The sequence below is a fragment of the Lepisosteus oculatus genome, chromosome 4 (genome assembly GCF_040954835.1).
Source record: "Lepisosteus oculatus isolate fLepOcu1 chromosome 4, fLepOcu1.hap2, whole genome shotgun sequence".
Taxonomy (NCBI): Eukaryota; Metazoa; Chordata; class Actinopteri; order Semionotiformes; family Lepisosteidae; genus Lepisosteus; species Lepisosteus oculatus.
In genome coordinates, this window is record NC_090699.1 from 66,333,803 (window position 1) to 66,355,806 (window position 22,004).

Consider the following 22,004-nt stretch of genomic DNA (forward strand, 5'->3'; position numbering starts at 1 on the left):
TTCTCTCTGTTGTCTCTCCCAGGGTGCTGTCAGCGACACTGGCTTCTGGCTCAAGCAACATGCAGGGGAAGGACTAATTCATTTCATTAAGACAAATTCTAAAGGTCCCCATGAGGAAAGAGACACCCAGGAGAGAGAGATAAAACACACTGGCCAAGGGCCTGACCAGGGTGAGAGACTGCAAGAGGAAGAGAGAGGGGAGGGAGAGACAGGAGACAGGAGAGAGAGAAGAGGAGGGAGAGACAGGAGAGAGGAGGGAGGAGGAAGAGAGAGGAGAGCGGAGGGAGAGACAGGAGAGAGGAGAAAGGGGAAAAGACAGAAGAGAGGAGAGAGGAGTGAGAGACAGGATTAGAGAAACATTCTTCCCTAAATTCAGCAATCTAATCCCAGAGTTCCCACACCTGCCAGAATCACAACGGGTCCCAGTCCTACTGGGAGAGGGGGGAGGGAACTCAGTTGAACTGGCAGCCCAATATGTGATTTGCTATCTCCAATTAAACCAATTAAACTCACCAGCTGAGTTTCTCCTCAGTTTCTCCTGTTCCTCAGTTTCTCCTGAGGAACAGTGAGTCTGTCTCCCAATCATGCTCCATATGTTTACAATACATGTAAATATTTTATAATATGTTTTTGTTGTAAATGTCTGTAGATTTTATTTTACTTTTTTTTGTTCCATGTGAATTTCATTATTTTATTTGCTTTGGCAACACTGATTGTACCCATCGGTCATGCTAATAAAGCACCTTGAATTGAATCGAAATTGACAGGCCAGAGGAGAGAGGGGGAGAGACAGGAGAGAGGAGAGATGAGAGAGGGGGGAGACAGGAGAGAGGAGAGAGATGACAGGGCAGACAGGAGGGGGGGAGAGAGACCACTGGAGAAATCTGAAGAGGCAGAGGGGAGGGAGGCAGGCACAGGGAAAGACAGACAGAGCAACAGGGCTTCAGTAAAACAGCCCTTGCTGACCCCCTGCTTCCTGTTTCCTTGGCAACCCAGAACTAAAAAGCTGGGGAGGAAGTGAGGTCATTGCTTCAATTCAGTCCTGCAATGTGACCTAAATAAGTACACACACATAGGCACACGTACGCACGTCCATGGGCACGCACTGGTCCCACAAAGGAGCAGCGCTGCGCCCTCCTCTGCCAGGCCAGTGCAGCCGATACCCTCGTGGCTGAAGGTGGGCACCCCGGGTGTTGGGCACCTGTGTAGGTGTAGCTGCACCGAATGACCCTGGAACCCGAACATACATTTGACTTCTGGAGCATCCTAGCCGAAAAGCGTCTGCAAGCACTGAACACCCCGAGCAATGAATTCATTGAGTGAGCAGGACTCCCAGGCGAGGGGTACTGTAGAAAGCTGGCTCGATCCCTCATTCAGCCCGAGTCTGGGCTGCATCCCGGCTGTGCCAATCTCTAGTTCTGGCCATGTCCTCCGGCAGACAGGCTGAGTCCGGATGGAAATCACTGCTGTGGTTGACAGTTATAACAACCCTGATTCAAGTAGGGACGGAAAAGCTTATTTTCACAATCTGTTGGTTAGAGATGTATCAGTGTGTGCGGGACTCCAGGCAGGTGTGCAGTCTCTGCAGGTGAGCGTGCAAGACTCCAGGCAGGTGTGCAGTCTCTGCAGGTGAGCGTGCAGGACTCCAGGCAGGTGTGCAGTCCCTACAGGTAAGTGTGCACATGCTGAGCTCCTATGTTTTAGGGAGGCTGTGTAACAGAACCACTGTTAGTTCTAGACAATCTCTGCAGCAGAAAGAGGCCCTACCAAGAGTCATGGTTTCTTGAAACAGTAAGCCAGACTTATTTTCACAGGTAAAACCGACACCTTTTCTAGTTTCTTTTGTGTTTCTGAATCTTCCCCTGCATTAGATGAGGATAAAGAGCTGAAACACGAGACGACTGAAACCTTTCATAATCAAACCCTTGAGCCGATTTTGGGTGAGAAAGCTTTGACAGACGTTACAGACAGCAGAACTAGAAATCCAGCACAAAGCCTGAGAGGAAAGCAGTAAAATAGAAACGTACAATAATAGGAGGAAACAAAAAAGCACACCAGTAAGTTATACAAAACTCAAATCTTTTATTAAATTTCTATTTCTTTTTTTTATAAAAGTTCTAATACCGTTGGCATTAAACTAGGAGAAGATAGTGATAAAATCCTCTGACACACTGGTGTTGCAGCACAGCAATGCAAGCTCCTCATGGGAGAGGGGGAGCGGTCGGTTCTTAACAACCAGTTCCATGATTCTTCAACAGTTCATCTGTTAATTAGCGATTTCTTAAAAACACTGGAAGGATGTGGCGCCACAGTGTGCGGTCTCCCACCGACACGTTTAAAATAAAAAGTCACAAATTTTTTTGAACACAGAAAAAAAAAATTCCAACATCTGACTTGTGGTGATGTGAAGACAGGAAGGTGTTTCTCACCACAGTCTGAACGCTAAAGCACAGATCGCTTGGTGTGCACCTGCAACTCGTCCCCGGCCTGTCCCCCAGTCTGCCTGTCCTTATAGCTCTACTGGGGCCTGTGTCCCAGTCCGCCTCTTAACTAATCTGTTCTGAGGGCCCTCAATTTGGAATAGGAAGCTCATAATCTCAGCTCACAAGCGGGCCTCCTCTCCTGCTCAGACACGCCGGCCTGTCACTGCTGCTCAGGGTCTGAGCTCTGCTGCCCCTTACTGGTGCAGGCTGGCATTGCATGCTGGGGGGCTCAGCTCTTCTGCCACAGCCCAGCCCTGTCCTCCGTCCCATCCCAGAGCTACAGGCGGAGGTGCCCGGCTCTGCAGTTAGTCAGGAGGCTTGCATGCAATAGTATAAAAAAAGAAGAATCTTGAGGAAGGAGGTGGGAGAGTCAGGCCTTGGGAGAAAAGATCGGTGTGAAATTCCCTGCAGGCTGTCACCCTTACACCTCTTCTGACACTAAAAGCAGATACTGAACACTGTCCAGGCCGGGTGCTGTCTGAAGGCCCTGACACACACACACACTGCTCTGAGCACCGAGGTGTATGGTTACAGTCACAGTGCAGTCGGGCTGCACTGAAAGCCAGCGGTGGAACAGCCTGGAGTCGGACAAAGTAAACCCAGCCAGCCCTGCAGGGCAGGCAGAAGGACAGATCCCGATCCGTCAGTCCTTCCCTGTAATGCCAGTATCCCCCCTGGGGGAGAGGAAGACAGAGTCACTGGGCTGGTGCAGGTCAGGGGTGTCAGTTTACTGTTTAACAGGGCGCAGCAGGAGGAGGGCGAGGGCTGTGCCTGCCTGTGTCCCGGCTACTTCTGAGCAGCAGGCCCACAATATAGAGGCTGGCGCTGACAGAACACCACCAGTGTTTAACACACACAAATGGAGGAATCAAATTATATTTCAATCTATATATGAAGCTGGGGGGGGGGGGCAATTCTGGTCTTGGGGGGTAGGTGTAACTGTAGGTTTTCACTCCATCTCAGCTTTAACGAGCTCAATCAGCTCATTATTGATTTAATGGGACAATTTCAATAGCTTCTCCCAGCTCTTCAGATGCTGCAGCTTTAAAGAGAGCTGGACACCCTGCAGACACACCACCCCCCCCCAGGACAGGACTGGACACCCTGCAGACACACCGACTTCCCCCAGGACAGGACTGGACACCCTGCAGACACACTGACCCCCCCCTGGACAGGACTGGACACCCTGCAGACACACCGACCCCCCCCTGGACAGGACTGGACACCCTGCAGACACACTGACTTCCCCCAGGACAGGACTGGACACCCTCAGGCACACTGACCCCCCCAGGAAAGGACTGGACACCCTACAGACACACTGACCCCCCCCTGGACAGGACTGGACACCCTACAGACACACTGACCCCCCCCTGGACAGGACTGGACACCCTACAGACACACTGACCCCCCCCTGGACAGGACTGGACACCCTACAGACACACTGACCCCCCCCTGGACAGGACTGGACACCCTGCAGACACACTGACCCCCCCAGGACAGGACTGGACACCCTACAGACACACTGACCCCCCCAGGACAGGACTGGACACCCTACAGACACACTGACCCCCAGGACAGGACTGGACATCCTGCAGACACACTGACCCCCAGGACAGGGGATACCAGCCCACTGCTGAGAAGGGAGGACTCTCCCTGTGGAGAGGTCAGTTACAGACATGACTGACCTGGACCAGTTCCAGTGTCCTGTTCTAACCGTGTGAAGTCTCTGACAGGCTCTTCACCTCTCACGTGTGGCCCCCAGCTCGTCTTCTAGAGCACACACCTGACCGTCCTAGTGTGTGTGCGTGTGTGTCCCCGCTGCCCACGAGCTCAGACAGACTGAACAGTCCCAGCCCCCCCCTCCTCTGCAGCACAGCCCCCCAGTCCTGCAGGGTCACAGGGACTCATGCTGTCCACTGTCTCCAAAAGCTCAGCTTTAACACAAGCAGGCATCCGAGTCCAGCGTGTCAGTAAGAGCTCAGGTTGCACGAAAGCTCTTAACCTGCCCCCCTCTCCCACTCTGAGAACAGGACCCACCCATTCGGGTGGTCTGCAGGCAGGTGGCACAGCCAGGCCCTCACCCTCCAGGACAGGACAGCCACGCCTGGCAATCCCACAGTGCACTGCAGGCTGAGGCCCAGGCATTGTCCAGCAGTGTCCTGGGACGCCCATACGGACCCGGAACTACTCCAGAACACGACAGAGTTGTTTCCTTCCAGCACATCGGGAGATATTTCCTCACTGCAGACAGGATCCCAGCTTCAGCGGGACAGACGTCCTTGGTCTGGAGGGCAGAGGGGAGGGAGGAGAGGTGGGCTCAGCTCACAGACTGAGGGGTGGGAAGAGATACTGAAATGAAGCTGGATTTCTCTCCTCGGAGCTGTCCCGGGACCTCGGAGTCCCTGTTCCTCCTACGATCCCTCTGCTGCTGCGGGCAGCCCACTGCGTCAGTGTGCAGGGTTCCATTTCACAGTGGGCCCCTCAGTCACTCCCAGGGTGCAGCTGTGTACGTCAGCCTGGCCACAAGCCTCCTGGAGAACACAGGCGCATCTGCAGCGCATCGGGGTGCCTGTGTGTGTCAGGTGTGTGTGTGTGTGTGACAGTGAGTACAGTGTGTCAGGTGTATGTGTGTGTGTGGGCCAGTCAGGGGTTGGTCTGGGTGTGCAGTGTGTCGGTCTGGGGGTGTCGGTGCATGTGCCAGTTTCGGGGGGCGCCCGTCCATCAGTCCGTGTCGCTGGAGTCACTGGTCTGGTCCCCCTGCACCTTGCTGCGGTGCTGCATGGCGCGGTGGTACGCCACCTGCACCGACTTCCTGATGTTGGACTTCCTGCCCTCCAGCATCTTCTCCTTGTCCAGCTCCTGGTCCACACCCAGGGGGACCAGCTTGGTCCGCGGCAGCCACTGCCTGGAGAGACACAGCACAGGCCTGGGTCAGGCCTCTCCGAGAGACAGGCGGACTGAGAGACACAGCACAGGCCTGGGTCAGGCCTCTCCGAGAGACAGGCGGACCGAGAGACACAGCACAGGCCTGGGTCAGGCCTCTCCGAGAGACAGGCGGACCGAGAGACACAGCACAGGCCTGGGTCAGGCCTCTCCGAGAGACAGGCGGACCGAGAGACACAGCACAGGCCTGGGTCAGGCCTCTCCGAGAGACAGGCGGACCGAGAGACACAGCACAGGCCTGGGTCAGGCCTCTCCGAGAGACAGGCGGACCGAGAGACACAGCACAGGCCTGGGTAAGGCCTCTCCAAGAGAGACAGTGAGAGACATACAGAGAAAGGGAGAGACAGTGAGAGGCTCACAGAGAGAGAGAGACAGTGAGAGACACACACAGAGAGAGAGAGACAGTGAGAGACACACAGAGAGAGAGAGACAGTGAGAGGCGCACAGAGAGACAGTGAGAGACACACACAGAGAGAGAGAGACAGTGAGAGACACACAGAGAGAGAGAGACAGTGAGAGGCGCACAGAGAGACAGTGAGAGGCGCACAGAGAGAGAGGCTGACCAGGTCCTCTTGTTGTCGAAGAACAGCACCAGGAAGAGGTGCTCGCGGGCCTCCTGCGTCATCTGCTCTCCCAGCTTCAGCACATCTAGGGGGGGCACAGGGATGGGCACCCCGCGGTGAAACACCCCCTCCCTGGGCATCTTCGGGTCAATGATCTGAGAGAGGAGGGGAGGGGAGACAAGGGATATAATAGAAGCTGGAGAAGATATAACTAAAAGCTGTTCTGGGCTGTGTGTTTGTGCAGGAGTCTGAGCTGCTGTGTGTTCTTGGGCCCTGCAGGCTGATGTAGTCTCACACTGTGGGAGACTTCTGCCCCCTGGTGGACAAGCCTGGTGTTGCAGAAGAGGCTGTGACCTTGCAGTGCCGTAGGTAAGAACCGAATCTGTCCTCCTGGTGGCGCTGTGCTAGCTCAGGAGCCACAGTGGGCGAGAGGAAGCTGCTGAAGAAGGAGCTCCTGGGTTCAAAACCCAGCTCAGTCACTGACCCGCTGTGTGTCTATTGAGCACGTCCCCAGAGTGGTACCACCCCTCGGGGGAGGCCCACAGCAAGAGAGGGCTGTGGAGAGCGGAACGACCCGACGAGGAGATCCAGGGTGAATCAGGGCACGGCGGAATTAACAGCAGGCCAGCTGCTGGAATGTAAGGGCCAGAAACGCGTGCAGGGAGTGCGAGAGTCTCACCAGCGCGGGGTACGAGGGGTAGCCACGGCACTTGGCCCAGACCAGGTCCAGCGCGTCCAGCGGGGCGAACTCGTCCGTCGTCATCCAGCAGCCCGAGCGACCGCGGCCCGAACGCACCACTGCAACAGAGCACAGCCCAGCCTCAGTACACACACTGTACACTCCACACACTGTACACTCCACACACTGTACACTCCACAGAGCACAGCCCAGCCTCAGTACACACACTGTACACTCCACACACTGTACACTCCACAGAGCACAGCCCAGCCTCAGTACACACACTGTACACTCCACAGAGCACAGCCCAGCCTCAGTACACACACTGTACACTACACACACTGTACACTACACAGAGCACAGCCCAGCCTCAGTACACACACTGTACACTACACAGAGCACAGCCCAGCCTCAGTACACACACTGCACACACAAAAGAGCACAGCCCAGCCTCAGCATACACACTACACACACTGCACACTCAACAGAGCACAGCCCAGCTTCAGCACACAGACTGCACACACAACAGAGGACATCCCCAGCATCAGTACACACACTGCACACAATGCTACAGAGCCACACAGCTCACAACACACACAGACTGAGTATCTGACCAGGGTGAGAGACAGGAAAGACAAACAGACCCTGATGAAGTACAGACTCAGTGACCACAGCCTGGCCATAGAAACCGGACACAGGCAGACCTGGCTGTCCAGAGAGGACAGTGACCACAGCCTGGCCATAGAAAAAGGACACAGTGCAGTTTTCTGCTGCACTGTAAGAAATACTCTGGGATTAGACAAACATTCTTCCCTAAAATAAAAAAACTAATCCCAGAATTCCCACACCTGCCAGGCCAGAACAGCCCTCAATCCTGCTGGGAGAGGAAACTCAATACAGCTGCAGCCCGACATGTGATCTCCTGTCCCAGCCCGAGGGACAGACCGTGAGCATCGCGGATAATACGCTTTGCAAACAGTTATTGCTTTGGCAGCACTGTAACACGGTCGGGCACAAAAAGCTTGGTGAATTTGAATACGGAAAAGTAGAGATAACGACATGTTGACAAGAGAGACAGGGCACAGGGCACAGGACAGACAACACTCCTGGCAGGACTCACTGTGAGACACGCCACGCCCACTGCCAACCGAGTAGGACTCGTTCTCGGTGCCGGACGTCTCCTCGCTGCTGTCCTCTGGAAACGCTGAGCGGGAGAATGATGGCTTTCCTCGGCCCTGCTTTGAGGGAGTGGTGCTGAGGGACACGGAGAGGAAAGCGAAGGTCTTTCTTAACATTTCGAAACGTTTTGTCCTGCAGTGTTCTCTCTGTCTCTGTTCCTCAGTACCTGGTGCAGTTCTCTCTGTCTCTGTTCCTCAGTACCTGGTGCAGTTCTCTCTGTCTCTGTTCCTCAGTACCTGGTGCAGTTCTCTCTGTCTCTGTTCCTCAGTACCTGGTGCAGTTCTCTCTGTCTCTGTTCCTCAGTACCTGGTGCAGTTCTCTCTGTCTCTGTTCCTCAGTACCTGGTGCAGTTCTCTCTGTCTCTGTTCCTCAGTACCTGGTACAGTTCTCTCTGTCTCTATCCCTCAGTACCTGGTGCAGTTCTCTCTGTCTCTGTTCCTCAGTACCTGGTGCAGTTCTCTCTGTCTCTGTCCCTCAGTACCTGGTGCAGTTCTCTCTGTCTCTGTTCCTCAGTACCTGGTGCAGTTCTCTCTGTCTCTGTCCCTCAGTACCTGGTGCAGTTCTCTCTGTCTCTGTTCCTCAGTACCTGGTGCAGTTCTCTCTGTCTCTGTTCCTCAGTACCTGGTACAGTTCTCTCTGTCTCTATCCCTCAGTACCTGGTGCATTTCTCTCTGTCTCTGTTCCTCAGTACCTGGTGCAGTTCTCTCTGTCTCTGTTCCTCAGTACCTGGTGCAGTTCTCTCTGTCTCTGTCCCTCAGTACCTGGTGCAGTTCTCTCTGTCTCTGTCCCTCAGTACCTGGTGCAGTTCTCTCTGTCTCTGTTCCTCAGTACCTGGTGCAGTTCTCTCTGTCTCTGTTCCTCAGTACCTGGTGCAGTTCTCTCTGTCTCTGTCCCTCAGTACCTGGTGCAGTTCTCTCTGTCTCTGTCCCTCAGTACCTGGTGCAGTTCTCTCTGTCTCTGTCCCTCAGTACCTGGTGCAGTTCTCTCTGTCTCTGTCCCTCAGTACCTGGTGCAGTTCTCTCTGTCTCTGTCCCTCAGTACCTGGTGCAGTTCTCTCTGTCTCTGTCCCTCAGTACCTGGTGCAGTTCTCTCTGTCTCTGTCCCTCAGTACCTGGTGCAGTTCTCTCTGTCTCTGTTCCTCAGTACCTGGTGCAGTTCTCTCTGTCTCTGTCCCTCAGTACCTGGTGCAGTTCTCTCTGTCTCTGTCCCTCAGTACCTGGTGCAGTTCTCTCTGTCTCTGTCCCTCAGTACCTGGTGCAGTTCTCTCTGTCTCTGTTCCTCAGTACCTGGTGCAGTTCTCTCTGTCTCTGTTCCTCAGTACCTGGTGCAGTTCTCTCTCTGTCTCTGTTCCTCAGTACCTGGTGCAGTTCTCTCTGTCTCTGTCCCTCAGTACCTGGTGCAGTTCTCTCTGTCTCTGTCCCTCAGTACCTGGTGCAGTTCTCTCTGTCTCTGTCCCTCAGTACCTGGTGCAGTTCTCTCTGTCTCTGTCCCTCAGTACCTGGTGCAGTTCTCTCTGTCTCTGTTCCTCAGTACCTGGTGCAGTTCTCTCTGTCTCTGTTCCTCAGTACCTGGTGCAGTTCTCTCTGTCTCTGTTCCTCAGTACCTGGTACAGTTCTCTCTCTGTCTCTGTTCCTCAGTACCTGGTGCAGTTCTCTCTCTGTCTCTGTTCCTCAGTACCTGGTGCAGTTCTCTCTGTCTCTGTTCCTCAGTACCTGGTGCAGTTCTCTCTGTCTCTGTTCCTCAGTACCTGGTGCAGTTCTCTCTGTCTCTGTTCCTCAGTACCTGGTGCAGTTCTCTCTGTCTCTGTCCCTCAGTACCTGGTGCAGTTCTCTCTGTCTCTGTTCCTCAGTACCTGGTGCAGTTCTCTCTGTCTCTGTCCCTCAGTACCTGGTGCAGTTCTCTCTCTGTCTCTGTTCCTCAGTACCTGGTGCAGTTCTCTCTGTCTCTGTCCCTCAGTACCTGGTGCAGTTCTCTCTCTGTCTCTGTTCCTCAGTACCTGGTGCAGTTCTCTCTCTGTCTCTGTTCCTCAGTACCTGGTGCAGTTCTCTCTGTCTCTGTTCCTCAGTACCTGGTGCAGTTCTCTCTCTGTCTCTGTTCCTCAGTACCTGGTGCAGTTCTCTCTGTCTCTGTTCCTCAGTACCTGGTGCAGTTCTCTCTGTCTCTGTTCCTCAGTACCTGGTGCAGTTCTCTCTGTCTCTGTCCCTCAGTACCTGGTGCAGTTCTCTCTGTCTCTGTCCCTCAGTACCTGGTGCGGTCAGATGCTGCGCTGCTGCTGGTGGTGGTTGAGGACTCGGAGTCCGAGCTGGAGCGCGGCAGGCTGCGCTCGTTCCGGTAGACGCGGAAACTCTCCGTCACAGGCTGGCTGCCACCATCGAAGCCATTGGAGGGCAGGCCTTGTGGGTAGAAGCAGAGGGTTACGGTCTCTCCCCGGATCTCGCCCCAGTTCTGCAGGCCCGGCAGGAGCTCGAGGGGGACACGCGCGCTCGCCGTCCCGCCGCGTCTTACCCAGCGCGGGCTCCTCGTTGTCGCTCTCGCTCTCCGAGCTGGAGCTGGTGCGCGGGCTTCGGGGGCGCTTCCTCTGCAGGGGCAGCTGGGGGGGCCCCACGGGGCTGGGCCCGCTCAGCCCGGGACCCCCGTCACGGTTCTTGGGGGGCCGGCCGGGCCTCTTGGGGGGGCCAGCCGTCTTGGGGTTCTTCTTGGAGAAGAGGACCGAGGTGCGGCGCCCCACTTCCGGGGCCAGCGCGGAGGACGAGGAGGCGCCCAGCTCTGAGGACGGGAGAGGGAGGGAAAGTCAGACGTCCAATCAGGGGACAGGTCCGCTAAAATCCGTCAAGGAATCGAACAGGTGACACTGCGAGCTCCCCGCCTGCTGTCCCCCGGGCTCAATCCGAGGAGCTCCGAGCTCAGCTGCGGAGCGGCAGGACTGTCAGCAGAGAGCTCTTCCTCAGGAGGGCAGCTGTGGCGGCGTCTCCTCCCCCAGGAGAGCCCAGCAGTGTCACCCCTCGGTTACCTTTGCCCCCCATCTCGTGGCTGCTGCTCTCGCCTCCCTCGTCGTGCCGCGGGGTGCCGGGGGCGTGGTGGGGCAGGGGGGTGCCCCGCTCGCCGCCCCCCTCGCGCCCCGCGGCGGCGCCCTCCCGCTGGTGCGCCAGCTTGCGCTTGATGACGGTCATCTCCTTGCGCAGGGCCTTGGCGCGGCGCGAGCGGCCGATGCTGTGCTTGCCCGCGCTGACCTCGTCGAAGCGCTGCTGCAGGACACGCAGCTGCTCCGCCAGCGGGAGGCGCCGCCTGTTCTCCGGCAACAGCAGGTCTGAGAGGGAGAGGAGAAGGGAGAGGAGAGGAGAGAGGAGAGAGAGGGGCGAGGAGAGGAGAGAGAGGAGAGAGAAGAGGAGGGAGGAGAGAGAGGAGAGAGAGGAGAGAGAGGAGAGAGAAGAGGAGGGAGGAGAGAGGAGAGAGAAGAGAGAGGAGAGAGAGGAGGAGAGAAGAGGAGGGAGGAGGGAGGAGAGAGGAGAGAGGAGAGAGAGGAGAGAGAGGAGGAGGGAGGAGAGAAGAGGAGAGAGGAGAGAGAGGGGCGAGGAGAGGAGAGAGAGGAGGGAGGAGAGAGGGATAGGAGGAGGGAGGAGAGAGAGGAGAGAGAAGGGAGAGGAGAGAGGAGAGAGAGGGGCGAGGAGAGGAGAGAAGAGGAGGGAGGAGAGAGAGGAGAGAGAGAGGGATAGGAGAAGGGAGAGAGGGATAGGAGGAGGGAAGGAAATGGAGCGGAGGAGAGAGGAGGGGGACAGGAGGAGGCGAGGAGAGAGGAGGGGGACAGGAGGAGGCGAGGAGAGAGGAGGGGGATAGGAGGAGGGAAGGGGAGGAGAGACGAGAGGAAGCGAATACACAGAGAGGAAAAGGGACAGAGAAGAGTTAGAAACAAGGAGCAGGGAAGAGAATCCATCGAGGCGGTGAGAGAGACAAGGACAGAGGAAGAAAGAGAAATGATGATTTCTCACCGTCCTCCTGAGCCGCAGCCGCCCTCTCCCTCTCTCTGTCCCTGTCCCTCTCCCTGTCTCTCTCCCGCTCCCTCTCCCGGGGGGCCTCGGACCCGGGCTCGCGGGGCAGGTGCAAGCCCGTCTCGTGATCAAAGCCGATCCGCTCCGCCTGGCGCCTGGCCTGCCGCAGCACGGCGCCTCCTGTCTCCCGCAGCCGCAGCGCCGCGCGGTAGAAGACCGTGTCCTTGGCGTTGTACTTGAGGCAGTTGTCCACGATGAGGCTGAAGTCGTCCTCGAAGTCCTTGAAGCTGAGGTAGCGGTGGGACTCCAGGCTGCTCCACATCGTCTGGAAGTCCATGGGCCGCTCGATGTGGTCCAGGTAGTCGGGCACCTGCGCAGAGGCGGATAGGGGACAGGTGGGCACCTGCTCGGACGGCCACCACGCTGGCCCGGGTCAGCGGTCAGCGGGTCAGCGGGTCAGCGGGTCAGTACCTCGGCCAGCGGGACGGGCTCGGCGAAGAAGTGGCTGGTGTCGCGGTCCTGCAGCTGCTCCAGGGTGCTGCGCAGCAGGATGAGGAAGGGCGTCAGCTGCATCTCCAGGGCCAGCTGCTGCACCTTGATCTGGAAAAGACACCTCGTCACCGCCCTCCCCCTCCTCCATCGTCCTCTCTCTCTCCCTCTCCTCCATCCCTCGCTCTCTCTCGTTCTCCCCCTCCACCCCTCGCTCTCTCTCCCTCCATCCCTCGCTCGCTCTCTCCCCCTCTCCTCCTCCACCCCTCGCTCCGTCTCTCTCCCTTTCCTCCAAACATCAATCTCTCTCTCTCCATCTCCTCCAAACATTGCTCCCCCCCTCCATCCCTCGCTTTGTCTCTCTCCCTCGTCTGTCTCCGATTATCCCTGCCGGCAGTGGGAGCACAGCCTGTCCTCTCTGGGCTGCCAGGTCTGCCTGTGTCCAGTTTACACTTTCAAATATCTGTAGCCAGCGTTTTATGGGGGAGCGGGAGTTGATGTTGTAGATTCTCCTCCTAACAGGGCAGAAGGGCCCCTGTGCCTTCTCCTTCACTGCCAGACTGTCCCAGACGTCAGTCCCAGGGTTGTGTAGCTCCAGGGTGGTGTTGTTCAGCGTGAAGTGGGTCCTGCTTCCCCGAGATCCCCCTCCTCTCCCTCTCGATCCCCTGCTCTCACCCCTCCTCCTGGCACTGCCCCTCGTTTCCCTGTCCACCTCCCTCCTTCCCTCCTTCTTTCCTGGCGCCCACCCCTCCCCCTGGCCTCCCTCACCGTCTCCCTCTTCAGCTTCTCCCGCTTGCGGATGAGCTCCACCAGCAGCCTGGCTCTCTCCAGGTCGTGCCTCAGCCTCTGCCAGGACTTGAGCTGCTCCTTCAGGGCCGAGTGCTTCTCCTCGCTGTCCCTCTGAGCGCCGCCAGGCACGCACACGCCCACGCCACACGCAGGCAGGAGACAGAAACCACAAAGACAATGAGAAACACAGCAGAAGCCAAATCTGTAACCTGCCTTCTGGCCAAATGAGCTGAACCTCTGCCTGCCGGAACGAGTGCGTTTGCAGTCAGCCGAGAAGCACCGCTGACAACACCTTCCAAGGGGAGAGAGGGACCTCAGCTCACACACAGGGTGCGAGAGCACCAGCCTGCACCCTCAGGTCCTGCCCTGGGAGCCCAGACCTCCAGCAGCAGGGCAGGGGTGTACAATACTGGACAGTGTCAGACAGGTGGAGGTGCTCAGCTGTGTGTGAGACAGGTGTGTGTGATACTGGACAGTGTCAGACAGGTGGAGGTGCTCAGGTGTGTGTGAGACAGGTGTGTGCGATACTGGGACAGACAGGTGGAGGTGCTCAGGTGCGTGTGTGAGACAGGTGTGTATGATACTGGACAGTGTCAGACAGGTGGAGGTGCTCAGGTGTGTATGATACTGGGACAGACAGGTGGAGGTGCTCAGGTGCGTGTGAGACAGGTGTGTGTGATACTGGGACAGACAGGTGGAGGTGCTCAGGTGTGTGTGAGACAGGTGTGTATGATACTGGGACAGTGCCAGACAGGTGGAGGTGCTCAGGTGTGCGTGAGACAGGTGTGTATGATACTGGGACAGTGCCAGACAGGTGGAGGTGCTCAGGTGTGCGTGAGACAGGTGTGTATGATACTGGGACAGTGCCAGACAGGTGGAGGTGCTCAGGTGTGCGTGAGACAGGTGTGTGTGATACTGCACAGTGCCAGACAGGTGGAGGTGCTCAGGTGTGTATGATACTGGGACAGACAGGTGGAGGTGCTCAGGTGTGTGTGATACTGGGACAGACAGGTGGAGGTGCTCAGGTGTGTGTGATACTGGGACAGACAGGTGGAGGTGCTCAGGTGTGTGTGAGACAGGTGTGTATGATACTGGGACAGTGCCAGACAGGTGGAGGTGCTCAGGTGTGTGTGAGACAGGTGTGTGTGATACTGGACAGTGTCAGACAGGTGGAGGTGCTCAGGTGTGTATGATACTGGGACAGACAGGTGGAGGTGCTCAGGTGTGTGTGAGACAGGGGTGTACGATACTGGGACAGTGCCAGACAGGTGGAGGTGCTCAGGTGCGCGTGCAGTACTTACAGAGGGAACCTGCTCGGTGTTGCGCTGTGACTGCAGGTGAGTCTGCAGCCTCCGCAGCAGAGGGACGCCGTTGCGCGACTGTCGCTTCAGGGTCCAGTAGCTGTGGAGCCGCTGCATGAACTGGCTCTTCCTGGGCACCGTGAGCCGGCTGGTGATCTTGCTGAGCCTGTGAGAGGAGAGGCAGGAATTCACAGGGGCGGCGGAGCTCGGAGAGCAACTCGCCACCCCTGCCGAGAACTGCGAACTCTGGGGTCACAGAATCGCACCCTGGGCCCCGTACCTGTGTGGCGGGATGCAGGGTACGGACACCACGGGCGCCGCCGCCCTCTTCTCTGCCAGGATCTTCCTCGCCTTCTTCATCTTCAGCCGGGACTTGGCCTTGGCCCGCTTCACGCGCTCCGAGCTCCAGCCCTTGGCGTCGTCGTCGTGCGCGCCCAGGTCGTCATCGTCCTCGGGCTCGCCCTCGCTGTGCGAGGAGCCGCCGGGGCCCGCCGTGCCCGCGGGGCCCGCGGCCGAGCCGTGGCGCGCCGAGCCGGGGGGAGTGTGAATGTCGCAGTAGGCGGTCTTGCGCACGCTGAAGGAGGTGCCGTTGGCGCCGGTCTCGCGCACCGGCTCCATCTTCATGTAGAGCCCGGCCTGCTGCGCGCAGGTGACGTGGAAGGCGGTGTAGCAGTTGGCCTTGTGGCACTGGATGCAGGCGCCGGAGCCGCGCTGCTTGCAGATGTAGCAGGTCAGCTTCCAGCGCGCCGGGGGGATGTGCTCGATGCTGTCGATCGGCTCCAGGAACACAGTGTTGGCGAAGCACACCTACGCAGGGAGGGGGCCGGACGTCACGGATCAGAAACAAATATGGACCGACTCGCCTTGTTCCGTTTTTTCCCCTTCGTGCTCTCTATACCCTGTCTCTCTTTCTGTCTGCCTGACTCCCTCTGAACTGCTCCCTATACCCTGTCTGTTTGCTCCCTACCACATCTCCCCGCCTGCTCTGCGGGTACGTTAAGCCTCCAGCTCCCCTTTCTCCACCCCTGCGCTCCTCTCCCTCACCTCGGGTATCCACAGTGCACAGACCACATGGGCCCAGCGGGCGTCGTCAGTCTGCTTGAAGGCCCCGCCCTTGTTGGGGCAGAGGGCGCAGTCCACGGCGCGGGAGGGCGACTGCAGGCAGCGGCGGCACAGCCACTGGCCCTCGGGGATGTAGGGCACGCCGTAGCACTCCTGGTGCACCGCCAGGTTGCACATGTCGCAGAACAGGATGACGTTGCTGTTCTGGCACTCGCCATCGTTGCAGATGCAGCACACAGCATCCTCGTCGATCAGGGCGCTGGGGTCGGCCTGCAACAGGGGAGGGGACAGGGTCAGCCAGAGTGCAGGAGGGGAGGGGACAGGCTCAGCCAGAGTGCAGGAGGGGAGGGGACAGGCTCAGGAGGAGTGCAGGAGGGGAGGGGACAGGGTCAGCCGGAGTGCAGGAGGGGAGGGGACAGGCTCGGGAGGAGTGCAGGAGGGGAGGGGACAGGGTCAGCCGGAGTGCAGGAGGGGAGGGGACAGGCTCGGAAGGAGTGCAGGAGGGGAGGGGACAGGCTCGGGAGGAGTGCAGGAGGGGAGGGGACAGGCTCGGGAGGAGTGCAGGAGGGGAGGGGACAGGGTCAGTCAGAGTGCAGGAGGGGAGGGGACAGGGTCAGTCAGAGTGCAGAAGGGGAGGGGACAGGCTCGGGAGGAGTGCAGGAGGGGAGGGGACAGGGTCAGCTGGAGTGCAGGAGGGGAGGGGACAGGGTCAGCCGGAGTGCAGGAGGGGAGGGGACAGGGTCAGGCAGAGTGCAGGAGGGGAGGGGACAGGCTCGGGAGGAGTGCAGGAGGGGAGGGGACAGGCTCGGCAGGAGTGCAGGAGGGGAGAGGACAGGGTCAGCCGGAGTGCAGGAGGGGAGGGGACAGGGTCAGCCAGAGTGCAGGAGGGGAGGGGACAGGCTCGGCAGGAGTGCAGGAGGGGAGAGGACAGGGTCAGCCGGAGTGCAGGAGGGGAGGGGACAGGGTCAGCCGGAGTGCAGGAGGGGAGGGGACAGGGTCAGCAGGAGTGCAGGAGGGGAGGGGACAGGGTCAGCCGGAGTGCAGGAGGGGAGGGGACAGGCTCGGGAGGAGTGCAGGAGGGGAGGGGACGGGCTCGGCAGGAGTGCAGGAGAGCAGGAGACGGACAGACCTTGTTGTGGCTCTCGAAGTAGGACTCCTTCTCCAGCCGGTCCATCAGGTACTCGAACACCTCCTGCGGGATGAACGCAACCCCATCGCTTCGGCGGCGGTCATTCATGATGTCTAGCCAAATGTAGTCTTCCTCGTCCATGTCGTACTCCACCTCTTCGTCCAGCTCCTCCACGGACTTGTCTATGTACCTGCGGGGGGAGACAGAATCTGAGTCGAGTGGCGGACACTGAGGAACCCGACAGGGAGTGAGGGACCAGGGACCAAGACGGGTAGGAAGGTGAGGGAGACAACAACTTGGCAGAGATCCAGAACTACCTGCCAGAGGAACTGGACACAGGCTCAGTGACCACAGCCAGGCCAGAGGAACTGGACACAGGCAGACCTGGCTGCCCAGAGAGGACAAGCTGTGCTCCCACTGCCAGCTCAGCCCAGAAGCAGCGACTGGAGGGGAGCGAGAGAGGGGGGTCAAGAGAGAGCCGGCGGACACTGGGCTCACCTGTAGTAGGAGGTCGGCCGTGGGGGCGCGTCGGGGCGCTCCTGGTCCAGCTCGCGGTACACCACCTCAGGCAGCTTCACGGCGGGGCCAGAGGGGGCGCTGTGGTGGTGTGCCGCGGCCGCGGCCGCCTCCTTCTTCTTCTCCTTGCTCTTGTGCTTGCCGGCCTTGGGCGTGGCGCCCTTCCCGCCGTTCGCCTTGGCGCCACCCGCCGCGGGGGTGTCCGGCCGGTCCTTGCCGCCCCCGTCGCCGGCCGCCCCCTCCCCCCCCGCGGCCCCCTGGCCCGCGCCCCCCCCGGGGCCGCCCGGGGGCTCGTCCCCGGCGCTCTCGTCCTCGGACACCACGTCCAGGCTCTCGAAGATGCTGATGCGGTGGACGCGGCCCTGGATCTCCAGCTCCACCATGCGCTGCGCCTGGGCGTAGGTCATGGCCTCGCGCCCGGGCGACTGCGACAGCTCCGACCGCGCCGGGCTGCCGGGGGGCGGGGTCCCCGCCGCGCCCCCCGGGCCCCCGTCGCCGTCCTCGCCCCCGCCGCCCCGCGGCTGCCGGCCCTTCCTCTTGGGCTTGCGCTGCGGGGGGCCGCCGGGCGCGGGCGGGGGGCTGGCGTGGTCGTAGTGGTACAGGTGGTACTCGATGCCGCTGTAGCTCTTGTAGACCTTGCGGCAGCTCTCCACCGGGCACTCGTACGGAGGCTTGGTGGCCCGCAGGTTGTGGCAGAACGTCTTCACGTCGAAGTCCAGACCCATGGCGGCGAGGCGGTCCGGCCCACAAGAATCAGACCTTACACCTGCGGCAGGGATGGGGAGGGAGGGAGGGAGAGAGGGGCAGGAGAGAGAGAGAGGGAGACAGGAGGAAGGGGGGGAGGGAGAGAGGGGCAGGACAGAGAGAGAGGGAGACAGGAGAGAGAGAGGGAGACAGGAGGAAGGGGGGGAGGGAGAGAGGGGCAGGAGAGAGAGAGAGGGAGGGAGAGGGGGGGGAGAGAGAGAGAGAGGGAGACAGGAGGAAGGGAGGGAGGGAGAGAGGGGCAGGAGAGAGAGAGAGGGAGGGAGGGGGGGGGAGAGAGAGAGAAAGGGAGACAGGAGGAAGGGGGGGAGAGAGAGGGGGAGAGAGAGAGAGAGGGAGACAGGAGGAAGGGGGGGGAGAGAGAGGGGGAGAGAGAGAGAGAGGGAGACAGGAGGAAGGGGGGGAGAGAGAGAGGGGGAGAGAGAGAGAGAGGGAGACAGGAGGAAGGGGGGGAGAGAGAGAGGGAGAGAGAGAGAGAGGGAGACAGGAGGAAGGGGGGGAGAGAGAGAGGGGCAGGAGAGACAGAATGAGGGAATGAGGGGCAGGAGTTGGCTCATTTACAGTCACGTTGCCAGTCACCAACGGGCCCCACGCTCAGCCCTCAGCGTGTACAACGCCAACTTTTTGTAACCGAAATTGAGCAAATCCTGGTAGGTTCTGCACGGTGGGCGGTGGCCTCGGCCGACTGGACAGCAGGCAGTTTACAGGCCTGTCTCTGACCGCCGGCCGTGACGTCTGTGTGGGGCCCTACGTCTCGGTCCCCGATTTGAACCCGGGTGACCTGAGCCGCAGGCCTCAACAGAACTCGGACCTGTCGGTCATCAGGTCCAGTGACCAGCAACCCAGACTGCACTCCTGCACAGGTGCGTTCTGGAGGAACAGAAGTGTGTGTTTGCTTGTGCTGGGGGGGGTCACTAGCGATGGGACACACATACAGCAGGGGGGGGGGGGGAGGGGATGGAATTTCACACTGAACCACACAGCACACTACTGGGCATCCCGTCGCCATGGACACCCTCCCATCTCCCTGACAACCTGTGCGGGGTACCATCGATAACAGCCACGCCACCCCCGGATTCAAAACAAAACGCGACTGCGGGGCCTGTGGTTTCCCACGGCTCCAGCCTGGGAACGGCGCTGAACAGACGGCGCCCGAGAGGACGGTGTCGGGAGGTAAAATCTCCACAGCAACACCGCACCGCGGGACGACACTCACCAGGCTCACCGCGGCGGGCAGCCGCAGCATCGCGTCCTCCGCCCCGACGGCTCCCGGCGCCCACTCACACAGCACAGCGCGCGCAGACGGGCCGCCGCGGCCCAGCTCATCGGCCCGCCCGGACCCCTCAGCCCCGCGCGTGGGCGCTCCCGCCTCTCTCCGGGAAACCGCTCCGGCGCCTCACGCACTTTGCTCGCAAAAATGTTGGTGTTTCTTTTTAAACGAACAAAGAGATCTTTTCTCCCCCGGCTGCGAGTGTCGATCAGGCTGGCACCAAGTGAGGTCCGTCTCACCTTCCCCGCTTTCTTTCTGCGGCCAATGCGAGCTCCCTAGAAGTTAAAACGAGGAAAAGTCGTTAGGATCCCATCCCTGGCTTTGAGAGAACAGGAATTCTGTGGCGGCAACAGCTAACAACAACAGAACCAATATACTGTATACACACACAGTACACACACACTATATATATACACACACACACAGCACACACACAGTACACATACACACGCTTTATATATAAACACACTGTACACACACACATACAGTGTACACACACACACAGTACATATGCACACATCAAAAGACCCGATATACTGTACACACACACAGTACATATACACACAGTACACACAGAGTACACGCACACACAGTATATACACACACTGTACACACACAGAGCACACGCACACACAGTATATACACACACTGTACATATACACACAGAGTACACACAGAGTATACGCACACAGTATAAACACACACTGTACACACACACAGAACGCACAGAGTACACACACCAGCAGTGTGTATATATACAAACACAGTGCCCGTCCTCCTGCACACACCAGCAGTGTGTATACATACACACACTACCCATCCTCCTGCACACACCAGCAGTGTGTATACACACACACAGTGCCCGTCCTCCTGCACACACCAGCAGTGTGTATACACACACACAGTGCCAGTCCTCCTGCACACACCAGCAGTGTGTATACACACACACACAGTGCCCGTCCTCCTGCACACACCAGCAGTGTGTATACACACACACAGTGCCCATCCTCCTGCACACACCAGCAGTGTGTATACACACACACACAGTGCCCGTCCTCCTGCACACACCAGCAGTGTGTATACACACACACACAGTGCCCATCCTCCTGCACACACCAGCAGTGTGTATACACACACACAGTGCCCGTCCTCCTGCACACACCAGCAGTGTGTATACACACACACACAGTGCCCATCCTCCTGCACACACCAGCAGTGTGTATACACACACACACAGTGCCCATCCTCCTGCACACACCAGCAGTGTGTATACACACACACACAGTGCCCGTCCTCCTGCACACACCAGCAGTGTGTATACACACACACACAGTGCCAGTCCTCCTGCACACACCAGCAGTGTGTATACACACACACACAGTGCCAGTCCTCCTGCACACACCAGCAGTGTGTATACACACACACACAGTGCCCATCCTCCTGCACACACCAGCAGTGTGTATACACACACACACAGTGCCCGTCCTCCTGCACACACCAGCAGTGTGTATATACACACACACACTGCATTTCCTACTGCTAATAGACATGTACTGTTCACACCCACTGCAATCAAACAGGGCGATTCCATATCGGGCGCACTGCATGCTGGAGGAGCCACACGGCCGGCGGACAGAGGTCCTCCCGGTACCCGACCCGAGCAGCGGCTGCTGACCCAGCCCGGAGAGGCTCTGCCTACCGCCGGCCGGACAGGGCGACACGACCCCGCAGCCGACCCGCCGTCTGTCCCCGGAGCCCCGGACTCACGCCGAGCCGAGCTGAACCCACGGCCCCCGGCGCTGGCGTCGCTCTCGGGCGGGCTGGTCGGCAAGAGAGGCAGAGAAATGAGTAATTACCCGGGGTGAAGGCGAAATCAGAGCCGCTCCATTGTGGAGGAAGAATCCAGGAACTGGCGAACAATAGGGACGCGTGTCCGCACTTTCGACACACCGCTGTACCGCTCTTGATCGCGGCGGGAGTCGGACAATATTCTTCTCAGCTGCGGTGCCTCCTGTCACATCGCTTTCTTGAATCGGTTTTATTAACTAACCTATTTAATTGCCCCTTGGTCGCATGTTTTGTTTTCGTCGTTACAGCCCTTCTCTTATTTCCCCCCTCTTCTGCCGTCTGGCGAATCTGACGTCGCGGATTGAAAAATAGCGGTGTTTCGCACTTTCCACACTTCGTGTTTCGTGTGAAAGGAGCCCGGAAAGGCGAGCTATGCTGATGTTTATTTTTTTTTTTAATGTGTAATTCAACATGTAGTAGATCCGTGTTAGGGAAAACATGACTGTGCCCATCGTCCTGCACACACTGAATATTCGAATCTGCCGACATGAATCCCGGGTTGAGCTGAGCTCCGTGTAGCTCGCAATCGAATTTTGAAAATAAGCTTTTGGGAGCTCTTTAGGTATTTCAGATGTTCTGGTCATTATTAGACTCGAGTTCAGGAAAAACTGTATTTTTATTTGCTTTACCTTTGGATGAAGGATGAGAAATCCTATTTGAGTAATTTATGATCTTACAACAGTGCGAATAACTAGTACAATGTGGTGCTGCGGTTATCCAGCTCACTGCCCGTGCCTGATGCCCTCTCTCAATTGTCATCGTGGGCCACCGGGGGGCGCTGTGCTCCGCTTTCTACAGCCCAGAATGACCTCTGGGGCCGGTCGTGTTCGAGCCCAGTTGTGTGGTTCTGTGTTTTCAGAACGTTATCTTATAAAAGTAATTTATCGTACCTGAGGAAATGACTTCATTTGGACCTGCAGCCGAATTTAATCTCCCGTCAAAGATAAGCATGCAATTATTCTTAATCTTATTCTTCCAGAGGCACGAAATTCACAATTACAGACG

General features: G+C 58.4%; 1 protein-coding gene across 3 annotated transcripts; it reads right to left on the reverse strand.

Annotated features, from left to right (window-relative positions):
• Window positions 1-2,062: 2,062 nt before the first annotated feature.
• On the reverse strand, window positions 2,063-21,719 carry brpf1 (bromodomain and PHD finger containing, 1). Of its 3 annotated transcripts, none has more exons than XM_069189650.1 (17): window positions 21,008-21,719; window positions 19,098-19,426; window positions 17,102-17,885; window positions 16,604-16,793; window positions 15,457-15,744; window positions 14,693-15,219; window positions 14,413-14,578; window positions 13,091-13,222; window positions 12,305-12,433; window positions 11,834-12,203; window positions 10,858-11,154; window positions 10,353-10,613; window positions 10,093-10,240; window positions 7,789-7,922; window positions 6,669-6,787; window positions 5,990-6,144; window positions 2,063-5,388 (listed from the first exon to the last, which is right to left on the reverse strand). In XM_069189650.1, exons 3-17 carry the CDS (start codon window positions 17,842-17,844, stop codon window positions 5,205-5,207), a joined length of 3,843 nt encoding a protein of 1,280 aa, XP_069045751.1. In that variant the 5' UTR covers window positions 17,845-17,885; window positions 19,098-19,426; window positions 21,008-21,719; the 3' UTR covers window positions 2,063-5,204. The 3 variants fall into 3 exon arrangements, with proteins under 3 accessions (XP_069045751.1, XP_069045752.1, XP_069045753.1); XM_069189651.1 differs by lacking the exon at window positions 21,008-21,719 and adding an exon at window positions 20,919-20,991; XM_069189652.1 differs by lacking the exon at window positions 10,858-11,154 and having other exon boundaries at window positions 21,008-21,718.
• Between the last annotated feature and the right edge of the window lie 285 nt (window positions 21,720-22,004).

Bases quoted from the DNA above. Each gene is read 5' to 3' on its own strand.
- brpf1 (XM_069189650.1), bottom strand. From the start codon at position 17,844: ATGGGTCTGGACTTCGACGTGAAGACGTTCTGCCACAACCTGCGGGCC. The intron at 15,220-15,456 runs GTGAGGGAGAGG...CTCCCTGCGTAG, and splicing joins GTGCACTGTGGATACCCGAG to GTGTGCTTCGCCAACACTGT. The intron at 6,788-7,788 runs GTGAGTCCTGCC...GCTCTGTTGCAG, and splicing joins TGGGCGTGGCGTGTCTCACA to TGGTGCGTTCGGGCCGCGGT.